The sequence below is a fragment of the Vespula vulgaris genome, chromosome 1, assembly GCF_905475345.1.
Source record: "Vespula vulgaris chromosome 1, iyVesVulg1.1, whole genome shotgun sequence".
Taxonomy (NCBI): Eukaryota; Metazoa; Arthropoda; class Insecta; order Hymenoptera; family Vespidae; genus Vespula; species Vespula vulgaris.
The window spans coordinates 17,323,001-17,348,616 of NC_066586.1; the positions used below are offsets into that span (position 1 = coordinate 17,323,001).

General features: G+C 35.7%; 1 protein-coding gene across 1 annotated transcript in view; it reads left to right on the plus strand.

Moving 5' to 3' along the window:
- LOC127061737 (neurogenic protein mastermind-like) overlaps positions 1 to 25,616 on the plus strand; it is a 186,404-nt gene that overhangs the window by 23,892 nt on the left and 136,896 nt on the right. The window contains exon 2 of the mRNA XM_050989041.1: positions 19,441 to 19,748. Within this exon, the coding sequence (XP_050844998.1) occupies positions 19,547 to 19,748 (202 nt within the window). The 5' untranslated portion in view covers positions 19,441 to 19,546. The remainder of the gene's footprint in view (positions 1 to 19,440; positions 19,749 to 25,616) is intronic.

Genomic DNA, 25,616 nt, shown 5'->3' on the forward strand with positions numbered 1-25,616 from the left:
AAAAAGACAAAAAATTTCGACAGGTCAAATCGTCCTCTCTTATACTAATCGACGATAGTACAAGTACTTACCTTTACCTTCTCGTTTCTTCTTTTTCTCTCTTCTTCTGGCTGGCAACCAGGCGCGCGTTAGAGCGAACGTCGGCCAGATAAAAACCTTGTCGACTTCCTGTGCCACCCGCCTTCGTCCAAGGTCGCCTCATTACGCGGTCTCAGGTACAACCTACTATGGCTGCCGACTACTTCGCGGGATATCTCGACTCTAATCGACTCGTTCAAGGCTACGAACTACTATCTATAGTTTTTTTTTTCGGTAACCTTCTTCAATTTTACTAATTTCGATCGAATATCAATGTTCTCAAGGAAATTTATTGAAACGATTCAAAATCTTATTCATTGATGGTGACCATCGAACATTAAAATTTTTCAAAATTTTTCTACGAAAATTTCTATTTCTTCGATCTAACGTTCTGACGTTTGGAGAAATAAAATGAAATAAAATGAAAAAAAAAAAAAAAGAAATGAAGGCAAAGAAAAAGAGAGAAGCGAAATCTTCGATGATTCGGTTAAAATCAGCTGTTAAAATTTCGCAAGTATATAGACGATATCTGTGAAATTGCCTAATCGCATTTTAATAACGTTCTTATGTAATGTTACACGTTGATGAAAATTTTACGAAACTGATATATACTGATTTCAATAAATGCAAATTAACCCTTTCCTTTCGTCCCTCCCTCCTTTCCCCTTCCTCGTTTATTAACCCATCGATCCTGTTATTACTTTATCGTTCATAATTAATTACACAACGGCATATATCATCTGTGATATCTATTTATAAAGAGAAATCATGTATAATATTTATATTATATATCTCTGGTATATACGGGCCAAAGTGTATAAATTAAATTTTCGAATGGAACTAATCTACATTGTATTTTTATTTTTAAATTTGGCTTCTTTAAACTCATTGGATGAATATTGAAGATTAAAGTCGAAAGAAAAGGAAACATGAATCGACAATTTTACAAAATAATAGTAGAATTTTTATAAATTTTTTTTGTTTCTACGATAAAACTTAAGATGCTGTTAGAATCTTTGCGAAGAGGATAACGAGTTGATATGTGAAATTAAAAAAATTTGAAAATAGTAGTTATCAAATTTATTTTACTTTCTTTCTAAACAAAAAAAGATAATTGAACAAAAAAAAAAACAAAAAAAGAAAAAAGTCAGTCGAACGAAACGAAACGTATACGTACTATCAATTTTCACGTTCAAAATGAAATCTGTAGACCTGTAAGAAACATAGATAGTACTTAAAATTATTACCAAATACTGTATCGCAGAAGTAATAATCTCTTATTTTAGATTTGATTTTTATTCGTTCCATCGGATATACATATACTTAGTAAACGTTATGGATATAACGATCGATAAAAGATTTGATTAAATTCGAAGAAAGAGAGATAGACGTCTCTCAAAAGGAAAATATTCCTTTTGAACGAACTTTTCTTTTGACTTTGAACCCACCCTGAAAATCGTTGCAAAATGCGTTGGTGGATACGCGTCACGCGATACCAGAAAGCTTATCCAGATAGAATGCGTGTAAAGAAGGCTTATGCGAATGCGAGACGAAATAAATCATGCGAACACAAGTGTGTATATATATATATATATATATATTTTTTAGGTTGCAGTCGCATCGATCATCTACCGATGCGTTATACGAGAAAGAAAGATAGATATATTGTGTCTGTGTGCGTGTATGTGTGTCTATATCTACTTATGGATAACTTGACTGGAATCTGTATGTATTCTAGCGAACATCTTCCTGGTTCATGAGAGATAAGTCTCGAACATTGAAAATGCCAGGAGCGACGGATCGTGAATGTCCGGCAGATTTGAAATTTCTAATATCCTTTTCTAATCGATCTTAAACACCTCCCTTGGAAAAGTTCCTTTCGTATTTCTACGATTGAAATGAAGAAGTTATTAATTGTTATCAGTTATTATATTGACCGACGCCGAAAAGCGTCGAAGTGAATTTTCTTTAAACGAATTTTTATGTCGTACAATTTTTTTTTTTTTTTTTTTTAAATAAAATACATCGTTTCTAATCGTTAATTTGTTCGAAATAACGTTTAAAATTAGATATCGAACATCGAACGAAAATAAAAGTCGATAAAGTACAACGATTGTCATCGTTAAAAAACTGTCTTCATCTTTTTTTTTTGCAATAAATTCGCTATTGATTCGGCGAACATATTTCTTTTATTTCGTGAAAGGAAAGTAAGAAGTATTTAGAAATGACGGTATGATCGAACGGTATCGAACGCAAAACATTCGATTATTTTTATACGCACGATCTTCTCGATGTCGATGGGCCAAAACGTGTCCACGTATTTGCAAGATTTTGCATTTCTCACGACGACGATCTCTCCTTTTCTTTCTTCGTCGCGAAATAAGAGAGTAGAAGAAAAGGAAGGAGACGAAAAAGGATGAGAACAAAATGGATGAAAAAAAAAAAAAAAACAAGAAACAAGAAAAAAAGGAGGAAAGAAAAAAGAAATTTCTTGATAGAATCGAGAGAAACAGATTAACTTAGGATACATCGGCTAGAGATTTACAGTTGGAATTTTGTTCCCCACCCACCCTCGTTTCAATTTATATGGAATCGTTCGAACGATCGAACGATCGATCGATCCCCCGTTTCTCCAGGTTATTCGCCATTCCGTATAAAACAACGACGTCGTGACTTTTTCTCAAACGGCAAAAAGATCTCGCATTCCGTGTTAAAACTCGCTTAGCGATGTTATTTTAACATCGACGCCATCGTTCCTTTACAATAAGAAATTTACGTTCGATTTCCATGACGTACTACCACGGAGAAAAATAATTTGCATTACGAAGTTAGTATATACTATCATCGATCAAACGATCTTTTTCCCTTGCTAGTAAGTACTTACTTAGTTGCTAGGGAAAAAGTAAGTAATAAGTAAGTACTTACTTACTTACTTACTTATTTACTTCGTGCGAGTTTGCAAATAATTATTGACGTTCGACGAAGATTATTGCGATTTAAATATAACTTTTCTTCTCCTTCTTCTTTTTCTTTTTTTTTTTCTTGATTATTTTTCTTTCACTTTCCTTTCATTTTTTTTTTTCAATTTTTCTCCCTCCTTTCCTTACCTTTCCTTTCCTTTTCTTTTTCTTTTTCTCTTTCCTTTTCTCGTCGCAAGCATGAAGAATTTATTCGAGATACACGATAACGTACCGCGAAAAGACACTTTAATGACACCCGCTCGACTGTTCCTCTCTCGTTTATCTTCGTATCTCTTTTCTTTTCTATCCGTCGGACAAGCCTCTCTTTCTTTCTCTCGAGAGATCGCTGTAGTTCTTACACTCGAACGCGTTCGTAACTAAGCGCGGTTTTGCCGGACGTTTACGACGAGAAGCGACGGATCCTCCGCGAACTGGAGCGGCTCAATTGATCCCGCAGCGTTCTCACTTTTCCACGGATCCGATGATCATTCGAAAACAAAAAAAGAAAAATAGAAAAAAGAAAGAGAAAGGGAGAGAGAGAGAGAGAGAGAGGAGAGACAGCTCTCTCGACGTTCAAAGAGAGGCTCGTTTTTCTTCAAGCAACGAGCAAATACACCGAGTCGATCTTCTTCTTCTTATTGCAAAACTTCCTGCCAATTTTTCTAACGATTTCATTTTAAATCTATCGACGTTCACATAAAAAAAAAAAAAAAAATTAAGGAAAGGATGAAAAAAAAGAAAAACGGAAATACAAAAGAAGAAAGGAGAAAAAAGACAAACTCTATTTTCTCGACTTTCTCTTCTATTTGCCGGTCGATCGAACGATAATGTTGAGAAAAGTTCGAATAATAAGCTAACAGTAAAAACACGAAACGCTATTTTATTTATAGAATCTATTAATACTGAAATACACTTAAAACATACTAATTCTATTTTGTATTGATCTGATAATTTAGTTCCGATGATAATACATAAAAAGAATATATATCTCTCTATGCTATTTAGAAAAAAAAAAGAAAGAAAAAAGAAAACAAGAAATATTGGAATGAAAAGAAGAATCGATGAAATAATTCAACTTCGATGAAAGTACATGTACAACGAAAAAGAAAAAAGAATACATACATACATACATACATACATACATATATATATATATATATATATATATATATATATATATATATTCACACGCGTACATTTGAAAAGAAAAAAATATCTACGCTATAAAAAAAAGAAGAAGAAGAAGAAAGAAATACGCGAGGAACAAAATATTCGTCACGTAAGGAAGAAAGAAAAAAAGAGAAAGGATAAAATTAAGAAAAAAAAATTAAAAGAAAAAGAAAAAGAAAAAAACAATGAATAACAAATAATCGACAAAGTCAACAACAAAATATCACATTTATTAACGATCTAAAAACCTAAAGATAAGATAGTGGCAACGCTTGAAAAAATTTAACGAAAAAGAATCGTTGCCTTTGTCGAATAAAAAGGAGAAACAATGACAGAGATATCCATCCTCCTCCTTTTCCACCTTCTTCTTTTTCTCCTCTTTTTCATCTTCATCTTCATCTTCATCTTCATCTTCTTCTTCTTCTTCGTCGAAGCCGCAGGCCTCGAAGAAGAAACGGTCGAACGGAGGAACGAAGTCGGTCATCATCGTCGACGAATCCAGTTACTTCGCGGCGCTCCGAGCGACAATCGATTCGTCTCCGTCGGGCATAACCGATCTGCCAATATCGGGCCTTTCCTGTGTTTAGACGAAGCTTCGATGCTTCACCTGTACACACCTGCTCCGTTGGCGGGCAGGTAAACGCGTAACACTTCTCTTTCTCTCTTTCTCTCTTTCTCTCTTTCTCTCTATCTCTCAGTCTCTCTCTGTTTCTCTCTCTCTCTCTCTCTGTCTTTCTTTCTCTCTCATTCTCGTAGCTGTGATCGGCCCCATTTATGAATGAGACGTCTCTCAAAGCGGTCTTTGCATTCGTCACGGCCGTGCTCTTTCCTTCCTCCTCCACCTACTTCTTTGATCGTCGCCGATCCAAACTTCTCTCTCTCTCTCTCTCTCTCTCTCTCTTTTTCTTTTTCCGTGTTTCTGTTTCTCTTTCTCTCTCTTTCATTTTATTCTCTTTCTTAGTCTCTGAATCCTGATCTCGATGATCGACGGATCGTCACAAGGCATTGTTAAAATAGTGCATTTACCGAACGCATTACGTTCCATTGGCCAGTTCGAATGCGCTCGGTAATATCGCTCGGATTATATATACTCGCAGAGAGATATGTATGGGTTGGATCATAAGTAGCGGGATATAGGAAAGAGACAGAAGAGTCCTATCCTAGATTTTCACAGATCATTTTCTTTGACGCGTTAAAATCATTCTCGAAATGATCTCTCATATAGGAAATTGTCTCGGTCTAACGTTAAGATAACGGTGAAGATAATATCTTAAGAATTCGTGATATCGGTCTGATGGAAAAATAAAAATAAGAGAAAGGCAGACAGACAGACAGACAGACAGACAGACAGACAGAGAAAGAAGAGAATTACGAAAAAGCGTAGTAACATTCGATGATAGGATTTTCCCATGAAAGAAGGGGTGGAAGACACGGGGCATGATGTACCAGGACCAATCAATTGTACACGCCATGTCTTTTTCTTTCTTCCGTTCTTCGTTTCGTCTCTCTTTCTCTCTTTCTCTCTTTCTTATTCTTTCTCTCTCTTTCTCTTTCTTTCTCCATCTCTCTATTTCTTTTTCATTTCGTATGTTCACTGTTTCTATTCGTCTTTTCCTTCTCTACGTATTCGTTCGCTCTCTCTCTCTCTCTCTCGTTTTTTATTTCTATTTCTCTTTTTATTTAATTAGTAAAGAACGTTGTAATTTAAGTGAAAAGAAATGGGCAGGTGTATTTAAATTTTAAAGAAGAATCGTTTCGATGATCGAGAAATTTTTCATTGTCTTTTCTTTTCTTTTTTTTTTTTTCTTTACCTGTATGCGTGTACACATATATAGATGCATTCTTAATTTGTAAATCAATAAATTATCTCGTATATGCAAGAGAACTGATGCCCGTTTCCTCTTCCTCTTCCTCTTCTTATTCTTCCTTTTCTTTTTCTCTTTTTTCTTTCTTTTTTTTCTTTCTTTCTTTCTCTCTTTCTCTCTCTCCCGGAGAGATTGGTAGGTAAGTACATTGCGTTTAATTGCTTGACGATTATACGATGTAATTGCCGTTTCCGTATGAGTATTTCTATATGTGAAAGCTCGTAAGATTTGTAAGAAATCAGTTTGACAACGTATATAGCTTTCAAGTGTTTTATTAGGAAATTAATTAACCGTCCGACTAATTAAGTGTCAAACGAGCTACGAAGGAATAAAAATGTGATTGTATGTTGAAAGAAGATGTGTGTGTGTGTGTGTGTATGTATGTATATACATGCCATGAGTATGTAACTTCCTGAATTGTGAGATTAAAAATATACTGATTAAAGATATAAATTTAGAAATTAGATATGAACCTTACTATATTTGCAAATTGCTATCCGTTATAATCACGATATGAATTGATCATTCATATTCATCTTCCAAGAAATTAAAATTATAATTATAATTAACTATAAAAGTCATCGGGATCTTAATGAATTATTGATGAAAATAAAATAAAATAAATGCATTAGATATGAATCTTACATATATATATATATATATTTGCAAAATATTATCCGTTATAATCATCATTTTAATTGATCATTCATCTTTTGAAAGATTAAAATTAAAATTAAAACAACTAACAAATTCAGACATTATAATGAATTATTGATGATAATTAAATAAAAAAAATCAACGTGTAAATTACACACGAAGCTTAATAAGTAGTTAGATTTCGTAAAATATCATCCGTTATAATCGTCACTTTAATCGATCATCGATCTTTTCACGAATTAAAATTATTCATTATTCGGGGAGATGATTCGCCGAATGAATTATTCATGAAAAATTGGAATAAAAATCGACGATTAAAGAAATGAAATAAACGAAAGAAGAAGAACAAGAACAAACGAGCGAGGAAAGAAAGAAGAAAAGCTTCTCTATGTAAAAGAGGAAGAAAAAAGGAACCGAAATGAAAAAGCAAAAGAAAAGGAAAGAAGAAAAAGAAAATAGAAAATAGAAAAGAAAAGGAAAGAAAAATGAAGCAGAGAAGGAAAATAATAGTTGTACGCGATCGTTGAAGTCTCCTTTGTATTCCTAAGTCGTGACACCGAGTAGTCGTCGTCTCGGTTTGGTTTCCCGGTCGAAGATCGTGAAAGTGTAAAGAAACTGCGCTGCAGATCCACCGCGTGCGCTCGCTTATCGTAGAAGGATCGATAAAAATGCAAGGTGGCACGCGGCCTGGACCTTCGCTGACTCTACAAACGGGTATACGATAGGGTGGGCGGACTAGCAACTAGTGGAAGGCAACTGGAAGGCAACTGGACTGGACTGGACTGGACTAGCAGCCTACAACGAACAGTCGGCAAGTTTATCCGGCTTTCTTGGTATATGTATAGTAGTATCTATACGTATACTTACATATATACATATTCGTTAGGTTACGTACGTTTCTATATATGTATGTATTTATGTATGTATATATGTGTTTATGTATAAATGTTGGTAGCTAGAAACCTCACACGGTAGATTCGCCGATCTCGAAGGCGCCACGCAAGTCGGAAGAGAGACGCCTCGCCCTATCATGAACCTCCTCACGTGCGAGCCACTCTACCCTCCAACGACGCATGCTTATCACTTTTCCAACGAACCTTTTACCTGCTTTTCCATGCTCCCGGAATGTAACAGTTTTTAAGCGACAGCTATCGGACATTTATCGTGCCTACTTGGTTTATTTTATTTGTTGGAAGATCGACTTTAATTCTTGTTCGATGTGTTTACATTCCATGCAGCGTACATACACATGCATATATATAAAATATATATATATATATATTATTATTATTATCATTAGTGTTTTTTAAATATATATTATGTATAATATAACAAATATATGATATATATATAAGCATGTATAATATTTATATAAAAATAATAATAATAATCAAAAATTTACAAAAGAAAAAATAGAAAAAATAAATACGATCATACAGTATACATACGTTTCGACGAATACGAAGACTAAGCAAAAGAAGAAAAAGTGAGAAAGAGACTTACTAACGATAACAAAAAAAAAAAATACTATCTCAAACATTCTTGCATTCCTAATTAACAAGAAAACCTCAATGGTATTAGAAAATTAGATCAAATGCCTTCTCCATTTCATACATACATTTTGAATAAATCCGAATGATTTATCCTCTATTCTCTATATACCTACATCTGTTTATAAGTACGCGCACACAAATGACAGAGAAAAACATTACGTGTAGAGTACATACTTATGAGGGAATTCATAAAAAGGGAATCCTCCGATCGAATTTATCGATCGTGTTACGCGATCGTCGATGTCTCATACTATCTACTAGCAGCACGTATCGTCTTCGAGCACGCGAACGCGTTTCTCAGCAGGTGCTTGCTCGCGCGTGCATACGGCCTCCTCCTTTACCTCCTCATCCTCCTTATCCTCCTTCTCCTTTACCTCCTCCTTCACTTTGTCGTTCTCCTCCTCCTCCTCCTCTTCCTCCTCCTCCTTCTCCTCCTTCTCTTCTTTCTATGTGCATGCATGCATGCATGCATGCATGCATGCATCCATGCATTCGTCCGTGCATGTGCATCGGAACGTCCAATGTCGCCCGAGAAACGGGTATTCTCGCTGAATAACCGAGTAGAGAGGAAGGAAAGAGGAAGAGACGACAACGACGACGACGACGACAACGACGACGACGACGACGACGATGAGGACGACGACGACGATGAGGACGACGAGGACGTGTCTTCTGAGACTCGATCGATGTAAGAAAGAGGGAGAAGGAAACAGGACGCGTTCGTTACAGTTAACCGTGTATATATAATCCTTCGATTATTCTTAACGGGCGATCGACTTCTTAAGAGAACCATTGTCGCCGTGATTTAGGCTATAAAGAGAGAGAGAGAGAGAGAACAATGAACTTATCGACGGCTTCTCTGTCTCTTTCTGTCTCTTTTTCATTCTCTTTCTCTTTCTCTTTCTCTTTCTTTCTTTTTCTCTCTTTCTCTATCTCTATCTCTAGTCCCACCAAGCAACAAGCTTTTACCGTTAAACGAGTGTTAAAGAGTCTCGCGACACTCTCCTCGTTTAAACAATAATCTGATATCGAAAGTGTAAATACATCAATGTAGAATATACGTTTCGTGAAATGATTTTTACTTTATCAAAAAATGAGTTGTACGTGATTTTATATCGTCGTAGGATACGATTGAATTTACGATTGAATTTTGCTCGACTTTCGTTTAGATATAATTTGTTTTTCTTTTTCTTTTTTATTATACTTTTACCTTTGCAGAGAAATTATGTTATTTAAAAGGATATTAATTACGGAATTACGATCGAGTTTATGTTGGGTAACATCGCCGTTTAGATATAATTTATTTTAATCGCGTTGTATATTGCATAATAACTATGTGTCGATTATCATTGTCCGCTCGTATTTTTATAACGATTATTACGTTAGAATGATAACGAATGATTTTGGATAGAACGTGAACGATATATTTTATATTGCGTTATATCGTGTAACATTAGAAAAAAATTAGGCTATAGATTTTGTCGTATAATATCAAGGTTTTATTTGCGAAACGATTTTTACAATAACTTTGAAAGCACCCAATGTGTAAATCGATTCAATTTAAAATCAACCGACTCGATTTATTTATCCCAACGTTTAGCCTACTTTCTCCAAACTAATAACCGCGATACATAAAATCGAGGCTCCCCCGCCAAACGATCTCTATCTACCATTTCTTCCTTTATTATACTTCCTTTCAAAATCTTAAAGAGAAACGCTTGTGGTACGATCGAAAGGAGGATATAAAAAAAAGTTTATCAAGAAGAAGAAGAAGAAGAAGAAGAAAGAAAGAATTATTTCTTTCCAATACGAGCACAAATGCATTTTGATCAGGAAATCATCGGATCTCGCGATCGAGACGATCGATCGATCGATCATTAATTTTATCATTTTTCATAACGATTTTCTTAATCGAATAAAAATCCAAAAATTAGAGCCGTGTTAAAACTATTACGACGTTTAATTCGATTCGCTATATCTCTCCGTCCTGTTCTTTTTATCCCCCTTAGTCCCCGTTGCCCTTCACCTACGCTACGAAAACGCCTTTCCCTGTACCAACGTATGGTAGACTACTCTTATATACCTTATCTTTCTCTTACGTTCGTTTATATACAACAAGTAGAGAGAACCGGCCATTACGCAGTAAGGAGATATTCGATTCGATAGTCGATCGAGTTTTATAATCGTCCAATGACCGCCTCGATCGATTGTCTTACGAACGAATCAATATTCTATTTTGATTTAACGAAGATTTAATCCGTTCGATATGATTATTCTTAACGATTTTGATTCTATTTAACGATAATGCAAAATATCAGTATTAAAGTATATTGATATTAACGAAATAATTATTACAAATTAATGTACATTTTATCGTTCAAGCAAAATGAATCTATTTTATGCTTTCAAAAAACATTTTTGTATTTTTTTTTACTTTTGGAAGAACCAAATTTTTGGAGAACGTGTTCTCCAAATAAATGTGTCTGTGCACCGTATATCTAGAATTTACGAAATACAATTTTTTCTCTACCAATGGAATTTCGAATCTGGACCGCCGGATTCGTAGAAAACACGCGCCATTCCTGTACGCGGAACACGGAACACGGAACACGGTACACTGTACACGATACACGGTACATGAGACACGGAACACGGAACACAAAACACAGAACACAGATCACAAATCATTCAATCAATGCATTTCTAGTGTAACCAACTTTGCAATTTCCTCTTCTCCCTTTCATCCCCCCCCCCTCTCTCTCTTTCTTTCATTTCGTATTTCATGTCGATCGTATACCGACTCTTACTCTCCTTCTCTTTTCTTTTCACTCGTTTTAAGCCTTGTTTTACAGCTATAATTTTCCCAAATTAAATTAGCCGTACGATTTTCCATAGAAATAGGAGAAAAAAAATTTACAACAAAAACAACGATAATAATAATAATGATAACAAGGAGAAGTTACAAGAAGCAAAAAAAAAGAAATGTAAACAATTCATATTAACAATTAAACGAACACCCACCGAAATAAATACATACGTTCGACCTGTCATTATAATAAACGACGATAATACTAAAGAAAATGGCACAAATAATTACATAACAAAATTACCCCAACTCCATATACAAAAAAGTAATGACACTTAACTATAAATACACAAATCTGTACAAAAAAAAATAAATAAAAAAAAAAAAGAAATAAATACGGTTCTCACATCGGAATAGATAGGAAATAAGATCGCGAGACCATTGATATATCGACACAAAATAATATCCAATAAATATTATTACTTTCGATTATTAATCGAAATAACAATGATAATTAATAATTTACGTTTCGTATGATGAAATGATCGAACGGAAATAAAAAATACAAAGATATATAATAAAATAACGTAGATGTTTTGTAGCAGGTCGATAGAGGGATCATCTTCGTTGTTAAAAGGAGAAAGGAAACACATATTTAGGGTTAAAACTAGGGTGGGAGGGCGTGCACCGGTTAAGATGGAAGAAGCGATAATAGCGGGATCGCCGTTTATACGGAACGTAGATAGGATCTTGGACCTGGAGTCGGAAGAATAGACGAGGGATGCCGTTACCAGATGCACACGGCTGAAGTCGGTGCTGCAGATCGGGCGCAACGATGGTGGGATGCACCTTCGTACCTGTTACCTGCTGCCATACACATACACATACACACATAAACATATACAGACAAACATACATATATATATATATACACACTCTCTCTCTCTTTCTCTCTCTCTCTCTCTCTTTTTCTCGTATGTATGACGGGGACCAGACCGAAGGGAGAAACTTGGGATTAATCTGTCGGTGGCACGCGCCACCGACACAGGTGGCTCTTTAAAACTTGCCGACCAACTTCTCTCTCTTTCTCTCTCTTTCTTTCTTCTATATACAAACACACACTCTCTTTTTTCTCTTTCTCTCTTTCTCTCACTTCGAGAACGATGAAAAACGTATGACCGTACACGTCTCTTCTTTTTCTTTTTTCTTTTTACTTATTTATTCCTGTCTCTTTCTCTCTCTCTCTCTCTCTCTCTTTTTCTCTTTCTTTCTCTACTTTTAAACGAGTCGACATGCGAAACTGTCTCAATCGTAAAATCTCTCTCGTCGTAAAAGTGAACAAATAGAGTTAATTAGACGCAAGTATTTGATGTAAATTGCAATGCTTTCCTTCTGGAAAGAAAAAAAAGAAAAAGAAAAGAAACAGGGAAAAGAAAGATGGAATATATTTCATGGGACGATTACAGGTTCGCTTACATCCTTCGCTAGAAATTAGTAGAGATCTACGGTTAATGTGGATACGCGACTGGCTAATTTCCCACGAACGACTTCGCGAAGTCGTCGCTAGCTCAAGGATTATACTCTTTTAACTTCGAGAAAACCAGAAAAGAAGAAACTTCTTCGGCTTCGAGTATACTTCGGACTAAAGTATTATCAACCGGTCCTTAAGGAATCCTCGATCAGATTTGTAGTACTTGCTACGATAATCTTTTAAATAAGGCGATGTAGTTTTATACTATCGATAGTATCAAAAACAAAAAAAAGAAAAGAAAATTAAAGAAACGAATAACGGAGTATCACGTGAATCGAAAAATAGAAAAGAAAAGAAAAGGCGACTTTTCGAAAAAGAAAAAGAAAAGGAAGGAAAGTGATGAAAGAGATAAAAAAATATCCAAACGTGATTTCTAAATGTTGAACGAAAAAAAAAAAAAAAAAGAAAGAAAGAAAAGAAACAGAAAAGGAAAAAGAAAAAGGAGAAAAAGTGACTAACGACGAAGTCACTTTTACCGTTTATACGTTCTACCTGTTAAACTTCATAACATCGAGAACTGGAATTACTTGACCCGAGTGACGACTTGACTCCTGTCAAACGTCCCGCACGTAAAACCGCATATAAACGCTCCAACGCAGAATGCGTTTTACGTGGGTTGACCGAGCGCGATATGCTCCAGTAGTCGCTGTCAATTTTTTTTTCTCTCTTCACGAGTTAAACGTAGACGCAATCGAACGCGTCGTCGAATTAGATCGATCTGTCTTATTGAAAAAAAAAAAAGAAACTACTTGTTGCCTACCATCATGGAAGAACGAAGACACCGGTTTTAACAATTTATCTTTAACCTCTTCTTCCAACGTAAACTGTCGATAAAAAATGAAAATCGAATCGAATTAATACCTATATTCCAATTGAAATCAAATTATAATGTAGATATATGCAGGTTGAGATTCGTTGCTGTTCTTGGTATCATCCGAGTAATGGTGTATACATGTACCTAGTAATGGGGTTAATGAGCGAGAGAAAGAGAGAAAGAGAGAGGAGATTGTTTTTTTGTTGTTCGAAAGCTCGATCGAGAGTCGATGGTAATCCCTCGTTGAGTAGATTGCGTCGACGAGAAGTAAGGATACGCCTCGCGTGAATATTCATGCACGCGTGTATCTACTCTTTCTCTCTCTCTCTCTCTCTCTTTCTGTCTGTCTGTCTCTTTTTCTATCTCTCTCTTCTTCTTCTCTTCGCATGCTTTAAGACTCGTACGCGATACGAAGCTAGAGTTAATCGCCGATACCGAGAACGATCATCATCGATACGTCGATACCAGTTCGCGATAAATCCGAGTTGCGCTTTCCGATCCAACAAGAGCGTGTACCTTAATTTTCTAATTGCATGGAGAGAGAGAGAGATAACTATATAGAAAATTATCGTTCAAAGTTGTACAGTAGTTTATGTTACGTTACTGGTCGATAATTATTGAAAGTTGTTTAAAAAAACAAATAAAAAAAAAAAAGAAAGAAAATTAAAAAAGAATAAATAAATCAAAAACCAGTAGATTCGTTGGTGTTATAAATAATAGACGTGCTGTTATATTTTAATGACAAGAGATTTGCTGCAACTTTTAATAATTTGATAAATAAAAAAAAAAGAAAAATGAGAAGTATGAAAAAAGAAAGAACTACGAAGGCAACGATTAAATTACGACACGCATTTTCATACGTTAACTATCAATTGTATTAATATCGAACAAGTTCGATTTAACGTAAAGATCGAACATTGGAATATACGTGAGAAAATATTTAGGTAAATCCGTAGGATCTATGGATCATCGTAGCGTATCTCGTCGAATCGATAAAGATTCGATGTTTTTAAACGTACTAATGCATTTTAATACGCTTATCTACGATATATCTATGTATCTATACATTCTACCTAGTCGGTTTGAAAGTTATAAATAAAACGTAAGAAATCGATAGGTTTATTATATCGAAAAGAAAGAAAAACAAGGGGATGTGGCGTAAAAATGAAGGGTGAGAAAATAGAAGTGAGTATATTTCCGAGGATTCCTTTGGGAGATTCCATACGAGAGTGTTCGTTTATGATCCGTAGAGTTGCATAATGTATTATCGAGTGAATTTTCGTTGCGTGAGACTCGATGCCAATTCTCAACATTTCTCTGGTGAATCTCAAAATGAACCTCGAGTGAACTCGTTGAATACGTTTACGCGCGTGCGTAAGAGAATTCTAGTAGCTAAAACGTATATACAAGTGCGTATATATGTGTGTATGTGTGTGTGTAGATAAAAGAGAGAGAAAGAGACAGAGAGAGAGAGAGAGAGAGAGAGAGAGAGAGAAAGAATAAGAGTAAGGGAGAGAAGGCTCCTCGGTCGAGCAATTTCTTGATGCATATTGTCACGCGTTGTTAAGCCTCGAGAGCACCGCCATTACGAGTGAGCCACCGTTCGTTCGTTCGTTCGTTCGTTCCTTGTGTTGCTACTCCTTACTGTTGCTACTACTAGTAATAGTAGTAGTAGTAGTAGTAGTAATACTACTACTATTATTCGTCGGATCGACGAAGTAGGAAGAAGAAGATCCGAAGGATCGGCGACGCAAGAGGATCTCGTCGAGAGTCTCCTTTATTACGTGCGGTTTAACATGCCGGACACATAAGCATCCTTCGATATCTCTTCTCCTTCTTCGATTTCTTTTTTTCGTTTAAAGGGAATAAGATTGCAAGACGTCAAATGGAATGAACGAGTTCCACGAATCTTACGATCGATCGATCATTATTTCGTTTGTATTACACTTTGCTGGTTTCATGAGAAATATTATATAAATGTACGTTTATATATCACATTATAATATAAAGAGAATTATGTAAATGATAAATAATAAATCATTTTATACATATATATATATATATATATACACACGCATATTATGTATTAGGTAGTTATATAATATAAGATATATCATTTCCAAGTTACAAATATATTTATTTCCTTTCTAATTTATCTTTTCTTTTCTTCTTTCTTTCCTTCTTTCTTCTTCTTTTCACGGATTAAAACTTAAGATCGTTTTGTTAGTTTTGTTTGTTAAAAATATTTAAAAAATTAAAAAAAAAAAAAAAAGAAAAAAGAAAGAGGAAAAGAAGAAAGAGAAGATTTCAGATTGACGGTTACGGTACTCACTTACGTATTATTTACGAATGAGGAAAACGTAGAGTCGTCGAAGGGAAAGAAATAAATAAAATAATTCGAGCGCGTAGTTTCTATTTTCTGCTCGTTAGAGAAACACGACTAGGCGGCTAGCTACCCTCCACCATACGGACGATCTTTCCCGATCGCTCGACCACACGCGAGAGAGTAGCGCCCAGAATTTTTCTTCTCTACGCAAACACGATTCCCTTTTGCTCTCTCTCTCTCTCCCTCTCTTTTTCTCTTTTTCTCTTTCTTTCTCTCTTAGTGCACGAGCCAAGACTCGAAACTCGTTTCACTGTTGCTGATACTCTGGCGTTTCCTCGTCCACCTCCTTCGACGAGCTTTACCTTCGTTCTTAAGACGTAAAGAGTGCCTGCCAGAGAAAGAGAGAAGAGAAAGAAAGATAGAAAGAGAAAGAAAGAAAGAGAGAGAGAGAGTAGCGATGGTAGTCCTATGGGCCCCGTGAGAGGGATAGTTAGTAAAGTACGCGGCCGTTCAGGGACCATAAACAATGGTTTTAGCGACTACGTATATACTTCGAGCCGACTCCCACGGTTGCAAAGAGAGAAAGAGAGAGAGAAAAAGTGAGAGAGAGAGAAAGAGAGAGATATATATATAGTAGACGATTCCTCTCTTCCGACTTTGCTAGCGCACGATCTTTACGCTGGTACTTTGGCCAACTACAACTTGGCCACTTTGCTTTACTTAAGCCCTTTTCCCTAAGGCCAACCTTTACCCAACGATCTTTTATTCTTCTTTCTCTTTCTCTCTCTTTCTCTTATTATTTTTCTTTTTTTCTTATTTTTTTTTCTTTTTTTGGACATTCAATAGCATTTTCTAGTCACTGATAAAGACTAGAACGTTTCATAGAGAAAACATTGGGAAAACAAAGCGAAACAGTCTGGTAAAACGAGTAAATACGTGTACGGGTTTACAGGTGTACAATAGATGTACAAATAGATCTATGATATTTATACGTATATACATATATACATATATATATATATATATATACGTGTATGTACTTACATGTTGTACGTTGCGCATAATTACATGACGGACGATATAATCGTTGGATGACTAACGCTCGTTCTTTTCTTTCTTTCGTGGCCGGCGAACACAGCGACGGCGACGGAGCAACCTGGTTTGTTTTTTTTTTCCTCTCTCTCTCTCTCTCTCTCTCTCGCTCTTTTTTTTCTATTCTTTTTTTCCTTTTCCTCAATTCTTTTTTCTTGTTTTTTCTTTTTTCCTTTTTTTTCCTACGGAATTGCTAAACTCCGGGCGTTTTGTTCTTTTCGGTATATACATATCTCTAGTCTCTCGGCCGGTGCAAGGGTGTCAAGTAAACTTTGCACAGTATGCCTCCACAGTAACGTTCCCATACTTATCCAGACGTTAAGTGGGAAAAGGCCGCCGACTTTGTTTCTGCGTTAGCTTCTTTCGCCTCTTTACACCGCTTTGTCTAAGTCGCGTAATTCGCTCGAGTATACGAAAGACGTTTTTATGCCAATCTCTTTCTCTCTCTCTCTCTCTCTCTCTTTCTCTCGAAATTCAAAACGACGTAGAGATCTTATTTATTTCTTCCTTGTATTTTTTCTTTTTTTTTTTTTTTATTGAAAAGAAAAGAGAGGAAAAAAGGAGAGAAAGAAAGGAAAAAAAAATGAAGAGTACATACCTCTTTTCGGGCCTCGTCTGACCGTGACCGTTCGAAAGGAAAAAGAGAGGATCACCCCTCAACCTTCTTTGCCACCCCACCAACCCCCTCTCTCACGAGAAAGAATCGAACTACGTTTACTACGTTCTGTTTCGCGATGTAAATCGACGGAACGCGGGAGTGTAGTTTTGAATTTCACGGATGAACGACGAATGACGATTTGCGCGACCGCCTGGTGAAACCTCTCTTTCCATCTCTCTCTCTCTCTCTCTTTTTCTCTCTTTCATTCTCATAGTAACACCGTTCCTTCTATCCCACGGATGTAGAGTGAAAGAAACCAAAAGAAAAAAAAAAGAAGAAAAGAAAAGAAAAAGGATAAAAGAAATAGAAAAATAGAAAAGAGGAACGAAATTTATTCTTGAAAATTTACGAACCACCGAGAGTTCTTCTCGTAACCTTGAGGGATCGACGATTTAAATCTAAGAAATGAGAAGATCCATTTATTGATATAAGACGAATGAGAGTAAACATTGTACGAGACTAAACGTAAGTTCGGTTTAATTTATACGGTTGTTATTAGACGTTAATGATGTCGTGTCATCTCAAGGATAATCTTCATGATGATAACAACGATCGAGGATATTGAAAAAAAAGAAAAGAAAAGAAACAAAGGGAAAAAACGAAGGGCCAAAAAATAAAGAAAAATAAATAGAAAAGTAGCGGCTCGTCACGAAGTTGTGGCAATCGTGAAAAGGTTGGAAAGATTCGTAGTTTCGGAGTATCGAGCGAGAGAGATAGTGATATATAGAGACATAAAGAACGACTAGATGAACGTTGACGAGAAAATAAGAGGGAAAGAGAGAAAGAGAGATAGAAAGCGTGGACACGAAATTACGCTTCATTCATCCTTTCATTCATCCGAGAATCACTCCTCCCACCGTGCCGCCCTCCGAGGTTGGCTAGGCGGCCCGGTGTGTCGCTTTGCGGCGGCCTTCTCGGACATAATAAGCAAAAAAGATCACCCGGCAGGCCATTACGTAGAAAGGAACGAAGAAATTATCTACTCCGGGCGTAAAAAGCGTGGCAAAGGCAATTCCACCGTGGTTGGACCACCGAGACTTATTTTTGTTATCCTTCGTCGTCGTTCTCGTCGTCATAGTCGTCTTAGTCGTCGTAGTTGCGTCGTCGTCGTTGTCGTCTCTTTTCGAAAAGAATACTACCTACCTTCTGTCATCCTTCGTTCTGTATAACGATATCTAGAGAAAGATCCTCCCTGTCTATTCTTTAACAATTGATCTCTTCTCACTCTGACTCCACGTCTTTTCGAGTCATTGACCGAACGCGAACTGTGACCGATCTTTCTTTTCTCGTATTCGTCGTTGTTTCTTTGTCATCGTCGTCGTCATCGTTGTTGTTGTTGTTGTTGTGTTGTTGTTGTATGTTAGAAAAGAATCGAACGAAGATACACCTGCTCTATTACGTTCGAAAGCAAAAAAGAAAATACAAGATTCTACCGGAGCCATTTGGGATTCATTTTCTATATGTTTGTAATACGATTTTGTATACGTGCGAGGTCGTTCTTTACTTCGTTATATTAAACTGGAGAGAAAAAATGATGACGCAGGATTTATTTCGATTAATTAATAATTATCGAGTTTTTGGTGGACTCAGTTTTACCTATTAATTCTTAATTATTAATTTAAGATATAATAATAATAATAATAATAATAATAATAATAATAAAAATAATAATAATAATATATTATAAATTGTTCAACATGTAATATCTGCTTGATCGACTGCAAAGTTCTACAAAAAATATCTTTTACTTCCTCCAAAAAAAAAAAAAGAAAAAAGAAAAAGAAAGAAAGAGAAAAAAAATTAAGTACCTTGAAGGTCTTACAAATCCTTTAACGATTAAAAGAAAAAAAAGAAAAAAAAAAAAACAGAAAATAAAAGAAAATAAAGAAAAGTACAAATAAGAAAATAAAAATATTTTCTCCTGTTTCAGAAAGGAAAGAGAACGGTGACACAGACGCCTCGTCCAAATCGGCGAGGTGTTGTCCGAGGTGGAGGAGGGCGTCGGGAGGAGAGGGTTGGAAGGAGGGTGGCGTGCTATGATCAGCATGGAGCTTCCGGCCCACGCGACGCAGCATGGTGCTCTTCACCTGGGGGTCGGGGTCGCGGTGAATCCAGGTGATCCAGCCGGAAGTACTCTAGCCGCCATTCATCCGCATCCCCAGGATCCCTTAGCCCTCCACCATCACAATCACGCTGCCGCGACACCCGGAGGTATGCATGAGGACTCCAAGAAAAAACGTATGTTTCTTCTTACGAATCCTAACTCCATTTCTCACAGTTCCATGTCGTAGATAATAATTTAGATTATTTCCGATCATTTTCGTTGTCTCACTTCTTATCGTTGGTTTTTTTCTTCGGTAATTTGATTATTACAAAGATATATTGGAAATAATGAAACGTCTGATTTATTTTTTCTCTTTACAAATCTATAAACATATTTCATTTCATTTTCACTTTTGACATCGAAAGTATCGGAATGAAATTTCAAGGATAATTACGATATGATAATTAATCAATTAATACCAAGCTGAACGAACATTAACACGTGTTGCGAATGTTACCTCGTATAAAAAAAAATAAAAAATAAAAAGAACGAATTGTAATACTGTATTTTATATAGAAAAAAAAAAAAAAAGACAAAGAAGGAACCGAACAATTTTTCTTAAGAAAATTCCATCAAAAGAAAGATATATATATATATATATATATAGAGAGAGAAAGAGAGACAGAGAGAGAGAGAGAGAGAGAGAGAGAGAAAGAGATCATTTATTAAAATCGAAAAGTCGATCGTATCCCAGCGAAGTTTCCAACGCTTTTTCATCGACCGATCGAAAAGCAAGGTGGCGCGAAACATTCGGCACTCTCTCGAAGAGAAAAGAGAAAGAACGAGAGAGAGAAAGAAAGAAAGAAAGAAAGAAAGAGAGAGAGAGAAAGAGAGAGAGAGAGAGAGAAAGAAAGGACGGTATATAGTCGCTGTTTTGTCGCCGTAATTGGTCTTCTTCTTGTCCGCGTTGCAGAGTCGACGTCAGCCTTGTAAAAACGACCCCAGGTGAGATGCCGACACTCGTACACACAAGCTCGGTTCTCTCTTTCCACCTGGTGTCGTACTTTGCACCATTTCTGAACTCCGTATAGTAATTCTGTGCTTTTTCTTTACCCTATCTTGCTCTCTCTTTCTCTGTCTCTCTCTCTCTCTCTCTGTTTCTCTCTCTCTCTGTCTGTCACTTTCTGTCCCTTTCTCTTACTCTTTCTCCTTCTCGATCTTTTTTCTGTATCATTCGTCTTCCCATATCGAGCGGATCGAGTACGATTTTTCTCGGCTTCGATTCGAAAGCAAATACGACACGCACGCCTTCGACAAAGTTTCTTTCTTTTCACTACCGTTTTGTATGCACCTTTACGATAGAACTTCCTCCTTTCCCTCACTAATATATATATATATATATATATATATATATATATATATATATATATATAGACATTAATATGTACAGCTGCGAGAATATATTTTTCGTACTACAGTAATCTTATATTCATCTTAATTCCCAAAAGAAGGTACACATATACGATATACATATATATATATATATATATGATCCTAACCCCTTTATTCTCTCTCTCTCTCTCTCTCTCTATATATATATATCTTTCTTTCCATCCTCTTTTTCTGTACGCGTAAATCAGGGAGTTCAAACAGCACTTAAGCCGTGACTAATCGGTGCATATCGAGCGATAAAATCGAACGCCGTAAGAGCAATCTCGATCGCGAAACTTTTAGGTATCACGTTGTATATATCTGTGTGCCTATGCACGATATAAGTCATTACTTATTAAACAACACGCGAAGCTTTTCTTTCTTCTTCGTATCTTCCTTCTTTCTCTCTCTCTCTCTTTCTCTCTCTCTCTTTCCTTTTCTTATTTATTTATTTATAATTTTTTTTTAAAGTATACAAGTTCTTCATTGAACGATAATTACTCAATGATCGTCGTGGATCGCTATCGCTTTGGTGTCCTTCTCTATTTTCTATACTTCTTCCAATTTTTTTCTTCTCTTCCTTCACCCTCCCCCCTCTCTCTCTCTCTTTTTCTCTCTTTCTCCTCGCATTCTCCATAATGGTCGATAAGACGAGGCACAGGTTCTTATCTCCCTACTTCTTCGTTGTGCACGAGCTTAGAATATTACCGCACGATAATTAATACCGGCAAGGGATAGAGAAAAGCGCGTGTAAGAGAGACAGAGAAAAAGAAAAAGAAAGAGATCCTCGGAGAAGCTAAAACTTTTTCTTTTCCTTTTCCTTTTCGTTTCTCTTTTCGTTTTGATTTTCTTGTCTTTTCTTTCCTTTTTTTCTTTTTTTTTTTTTTTTTTTTTCCATTATCCCTGGATACGTTGATACGCGTGTATGCGTGCGTTAAGAAGAAATGAAGCCCGCGAATACTGTCGATCGAACACGAGCTTACTTATTCTTAACCCCGAAGCCGCACAGTGTGGTACATATAACCGATAGGAATGTGGTACCGGGCAAAAAGGTCGAGGCACGTGCTTCGTGGAAAGCCGCCGATAAATCTTCGTCCCGGCAAGCACACAGCCGGCGCTTCCATTACGATCTCGAACGATGACGATGCAACCTCTCGAGTAGATATATATATATATATATATATATATATATATATGTGTCTGTATACTTTTTTTGTTTGATTTTCTTTTTATATTCTTATCTTTCATCCTCGAATATCTTTAACAACTGTTTTCTGACGAGTCTTCAAAGTTACGCATATGTATGTACATACGTATCACAGATCGTTCAAATATTTCTTCGCAAAAATCGATTTTGATATAGACGTATGTAAACGGATATACATGTGAATTAATCAAAATTAAATGAAATTTTCAAAATCGATCCGGAAGAATTTCATTCGTCTGTTAAACGTAAGTGAGCTAAAATTGGTTGCAATTGAGTATGCGTATATGTATATTCTTTTTTTATTATTCATATCTTGTATATTATATATATATAACTTTTTTTTAAATTATATTACCTGTATTAATATATGAAATATAATCGAAATTAATAATCCTTCGATTCAGTAAAGGATTTGATACGATTCATTACTATTACAATTCGAACATATATACGTATATACATAGATGTATATCAAAACTGATTTAATTACAAAAGAAATCGCTACGTCATACACATATCCATATACATACGTACACGTATAGATCAATCTAATTGTAAGATCATTCGTTCTCATCAACGAGGATGATAACTCTTAGCAAAAGTGATCCTAATTAAATCTTTGATCTGCGGGATATCGAATCAAACGAAAACACAACCATAGCGCGACTATAAAGAGAAAAAGGGAGCACACAGCAGACAGAGAAAGAAACAAAAAAAAAGACAAGAAAAAACAGACAGACATACACATACACATACACACATAGATAAAGAGAAGGAAAGAAAGAGAAAGAGAGAGAGAGAGAGAGAGAGAAAGGGAGAGAACTTCGACTCGTCGTAGTCAGAACGCGTGAAAGACGGCCTTGTTCCATACGGAACAATCGAGTTAGCTGAAGTTGCTCGGATGCCTTGCGAACGTTCGACTTGCTTCCACCCTCCTCCTTCTTCATTCTCATCCTCATCCTTATCCTCATCCTCATCCTCCTCCACTTCACCCTGAACACTCATCGTACTCGTTCACGTGTAGGTGCATACGTTCGAAAGTACTACGTGCTTTGGAACGCGACACAACGATCCGAACAGACAGACGAAGAAGAAGAGGTAATGCTCGAGATATCCTGAAGAGTTCGTCCTTCGTCCTTTTCTCTCTTACTCTCTCTCTCTCCCTCTATATATATATATATATATTTCTTTCTTTCTTTCTCTTTCTTGGTTCTTCATGATTGTGTGCGAGCAGGTAAATGTAACATCGTTCGGGACTTGGAAAGACAGTGGTGCTGGTTAAGGAAGATGAAAGGCTGCCGCCATGGCAGGAGCCAGTGACAAGGCATGAGCTCTCGATACGAAAAAGAAAGAAAAAGATAAAGATAAAAGAAGGAAGAAAGAAAGAAAGGAAGGAAGAGAGATAGATAGATAGATAGATAGATAGATAGATAGATAGATAGATAAGTGGATAGGTGGATAGATGGATGGATGGATGGATGAATGATTAGATAGAATGAGAGAGAGAGAGAAGAGAAGAGAAAGTCGAGAAGGGGTCGTTAAATCTAATGATATCAACTATTTGACAATACCGTACTGGGACCAATCTTGAGACCACACATTTGGAATATTCTCTCCTTATATATGTACGTATATATAGGTGTCTATGTATATGTATTAAAATAAGGATAAAATTAAAATAAGGATGTGAAAGATTTTCAGATGAATTAAAATTTGATTCGTGGTATCGTTTATTATCAACACTTTTCATGGTGTTGGGTTTACGTTGAGTGGAATCTACCGAACGAAAATGATCTCTCTCTCTCTCTCTCTCTCTCTCTCTCTCTCTCTCTCTCTCTCTCTCTCTCTCTCTCTCTCTCTCTCTCTCTCTCTCTCTCTCTCTCTCTCTCTCTTTCATTATGAAAAAAATATGTACACACATACACATACATATATATATTTATTTTCATAATGAGATAATAGATAATGGATTGGTAATTTTGGTACGATGATTAATTGCTAAGTGAATTAGTATTTCGTAAAAGAAAGATTTATGATCGATCTTTTAAAGATCGTTTCGTTATACTAGATGATATCTATAGTTGTCCTATAAATACCGGTTTTTCAATTATCCGCATTGCTACGTATTAATCATATTTATCATACACGCGTTAGTGGCTCATTGCGATTCTAAATATTTGTTGTATCACGCTGTTGATGGCAAGATGGGTTAGAGAGACATATAGAAATAGAAACAAAGACAAAAAGAAAGAGAGAAAGAGAGATATTGAGAGGGTAGTTAAAACCTTCGATATAACGTGATTCCAAATATCTTTTTGGATATATTATCGATATCACCGATCTAATGTCCAAATAATCGACGAGGATCGAGGAGGATAGTAAATACGACGATGTAACGCGTGACAGTGATAAATTATGCTTATTCGAAAACTTAATCTCAATTTAAGCTCTTGAACTTTCTTTCGCATTTGAAAATATTCGTGCATTTGTAAAAAGATCACAAGTCGTTCGTTTTCGTATATAATCATAAGTGGGTTGTTATCCGCACTCGTTAGAATTTATTGCCCATGTGCACGATAGAGAGACATATATATATATATATATATATATATATATATATATATATACACACACATATGTGTGTATATAAAATAAGAAAAAATAAAAGAAACGAAAATATATTTAATTGACGTATCATTAATAGAATATTTTTCATAAAAAATATAACTGTGTACGCGCAATGCTCAAATAGAAAATCCTAAAGAGCCGACACTTTGTAATTATCGTATTTTATATGCGAAGAAAAAAAAAAAAAGAAAAAGAAAAAACAACGAAAAAACCAAAATGAACGATACAGTCGTATGTATAACGTATAACAAGTTCGCAAACGATTAGTCCATAGTATTTATTTCGAGATACGTTGTAATTTACAATATAATAAATTTTTTCTCCTTTTTATTTTTTCACTTTTTCTTTTCTCTTCTCTTTTATTTTACTTTATTTCCATTCTTCTTTTTTTCGATCTCGCGATCTCAGATCGTTACTTCGATCGTTCTTCGTTCGATTCCTAATATAATATTGTCAGGCTCCCGTTACAAATTTTTTACAATCGCGTTTATGTAAAAGAACTTATACATACTTAGATACTCTTTATCTCTAAGTGAATATATATTTGTTCTCCCTCTCTCTCTCTCTCTTTCTCTCTTTCTCGTGAAAAAGAGACATCGATTCAAGACACTTACCAGTCTTCGATTATCTCTAATGGTGCGTGTCTATGCGCTCGCATTAATTTGTAATTAATACCATACCACATATTCTCTTAAATACGAATAAAATACTAATACATAACATAACACACATACATACCTACATACATGCATACATTAAAATACATCGACACATTATTTGCCATCGGAAAATATCG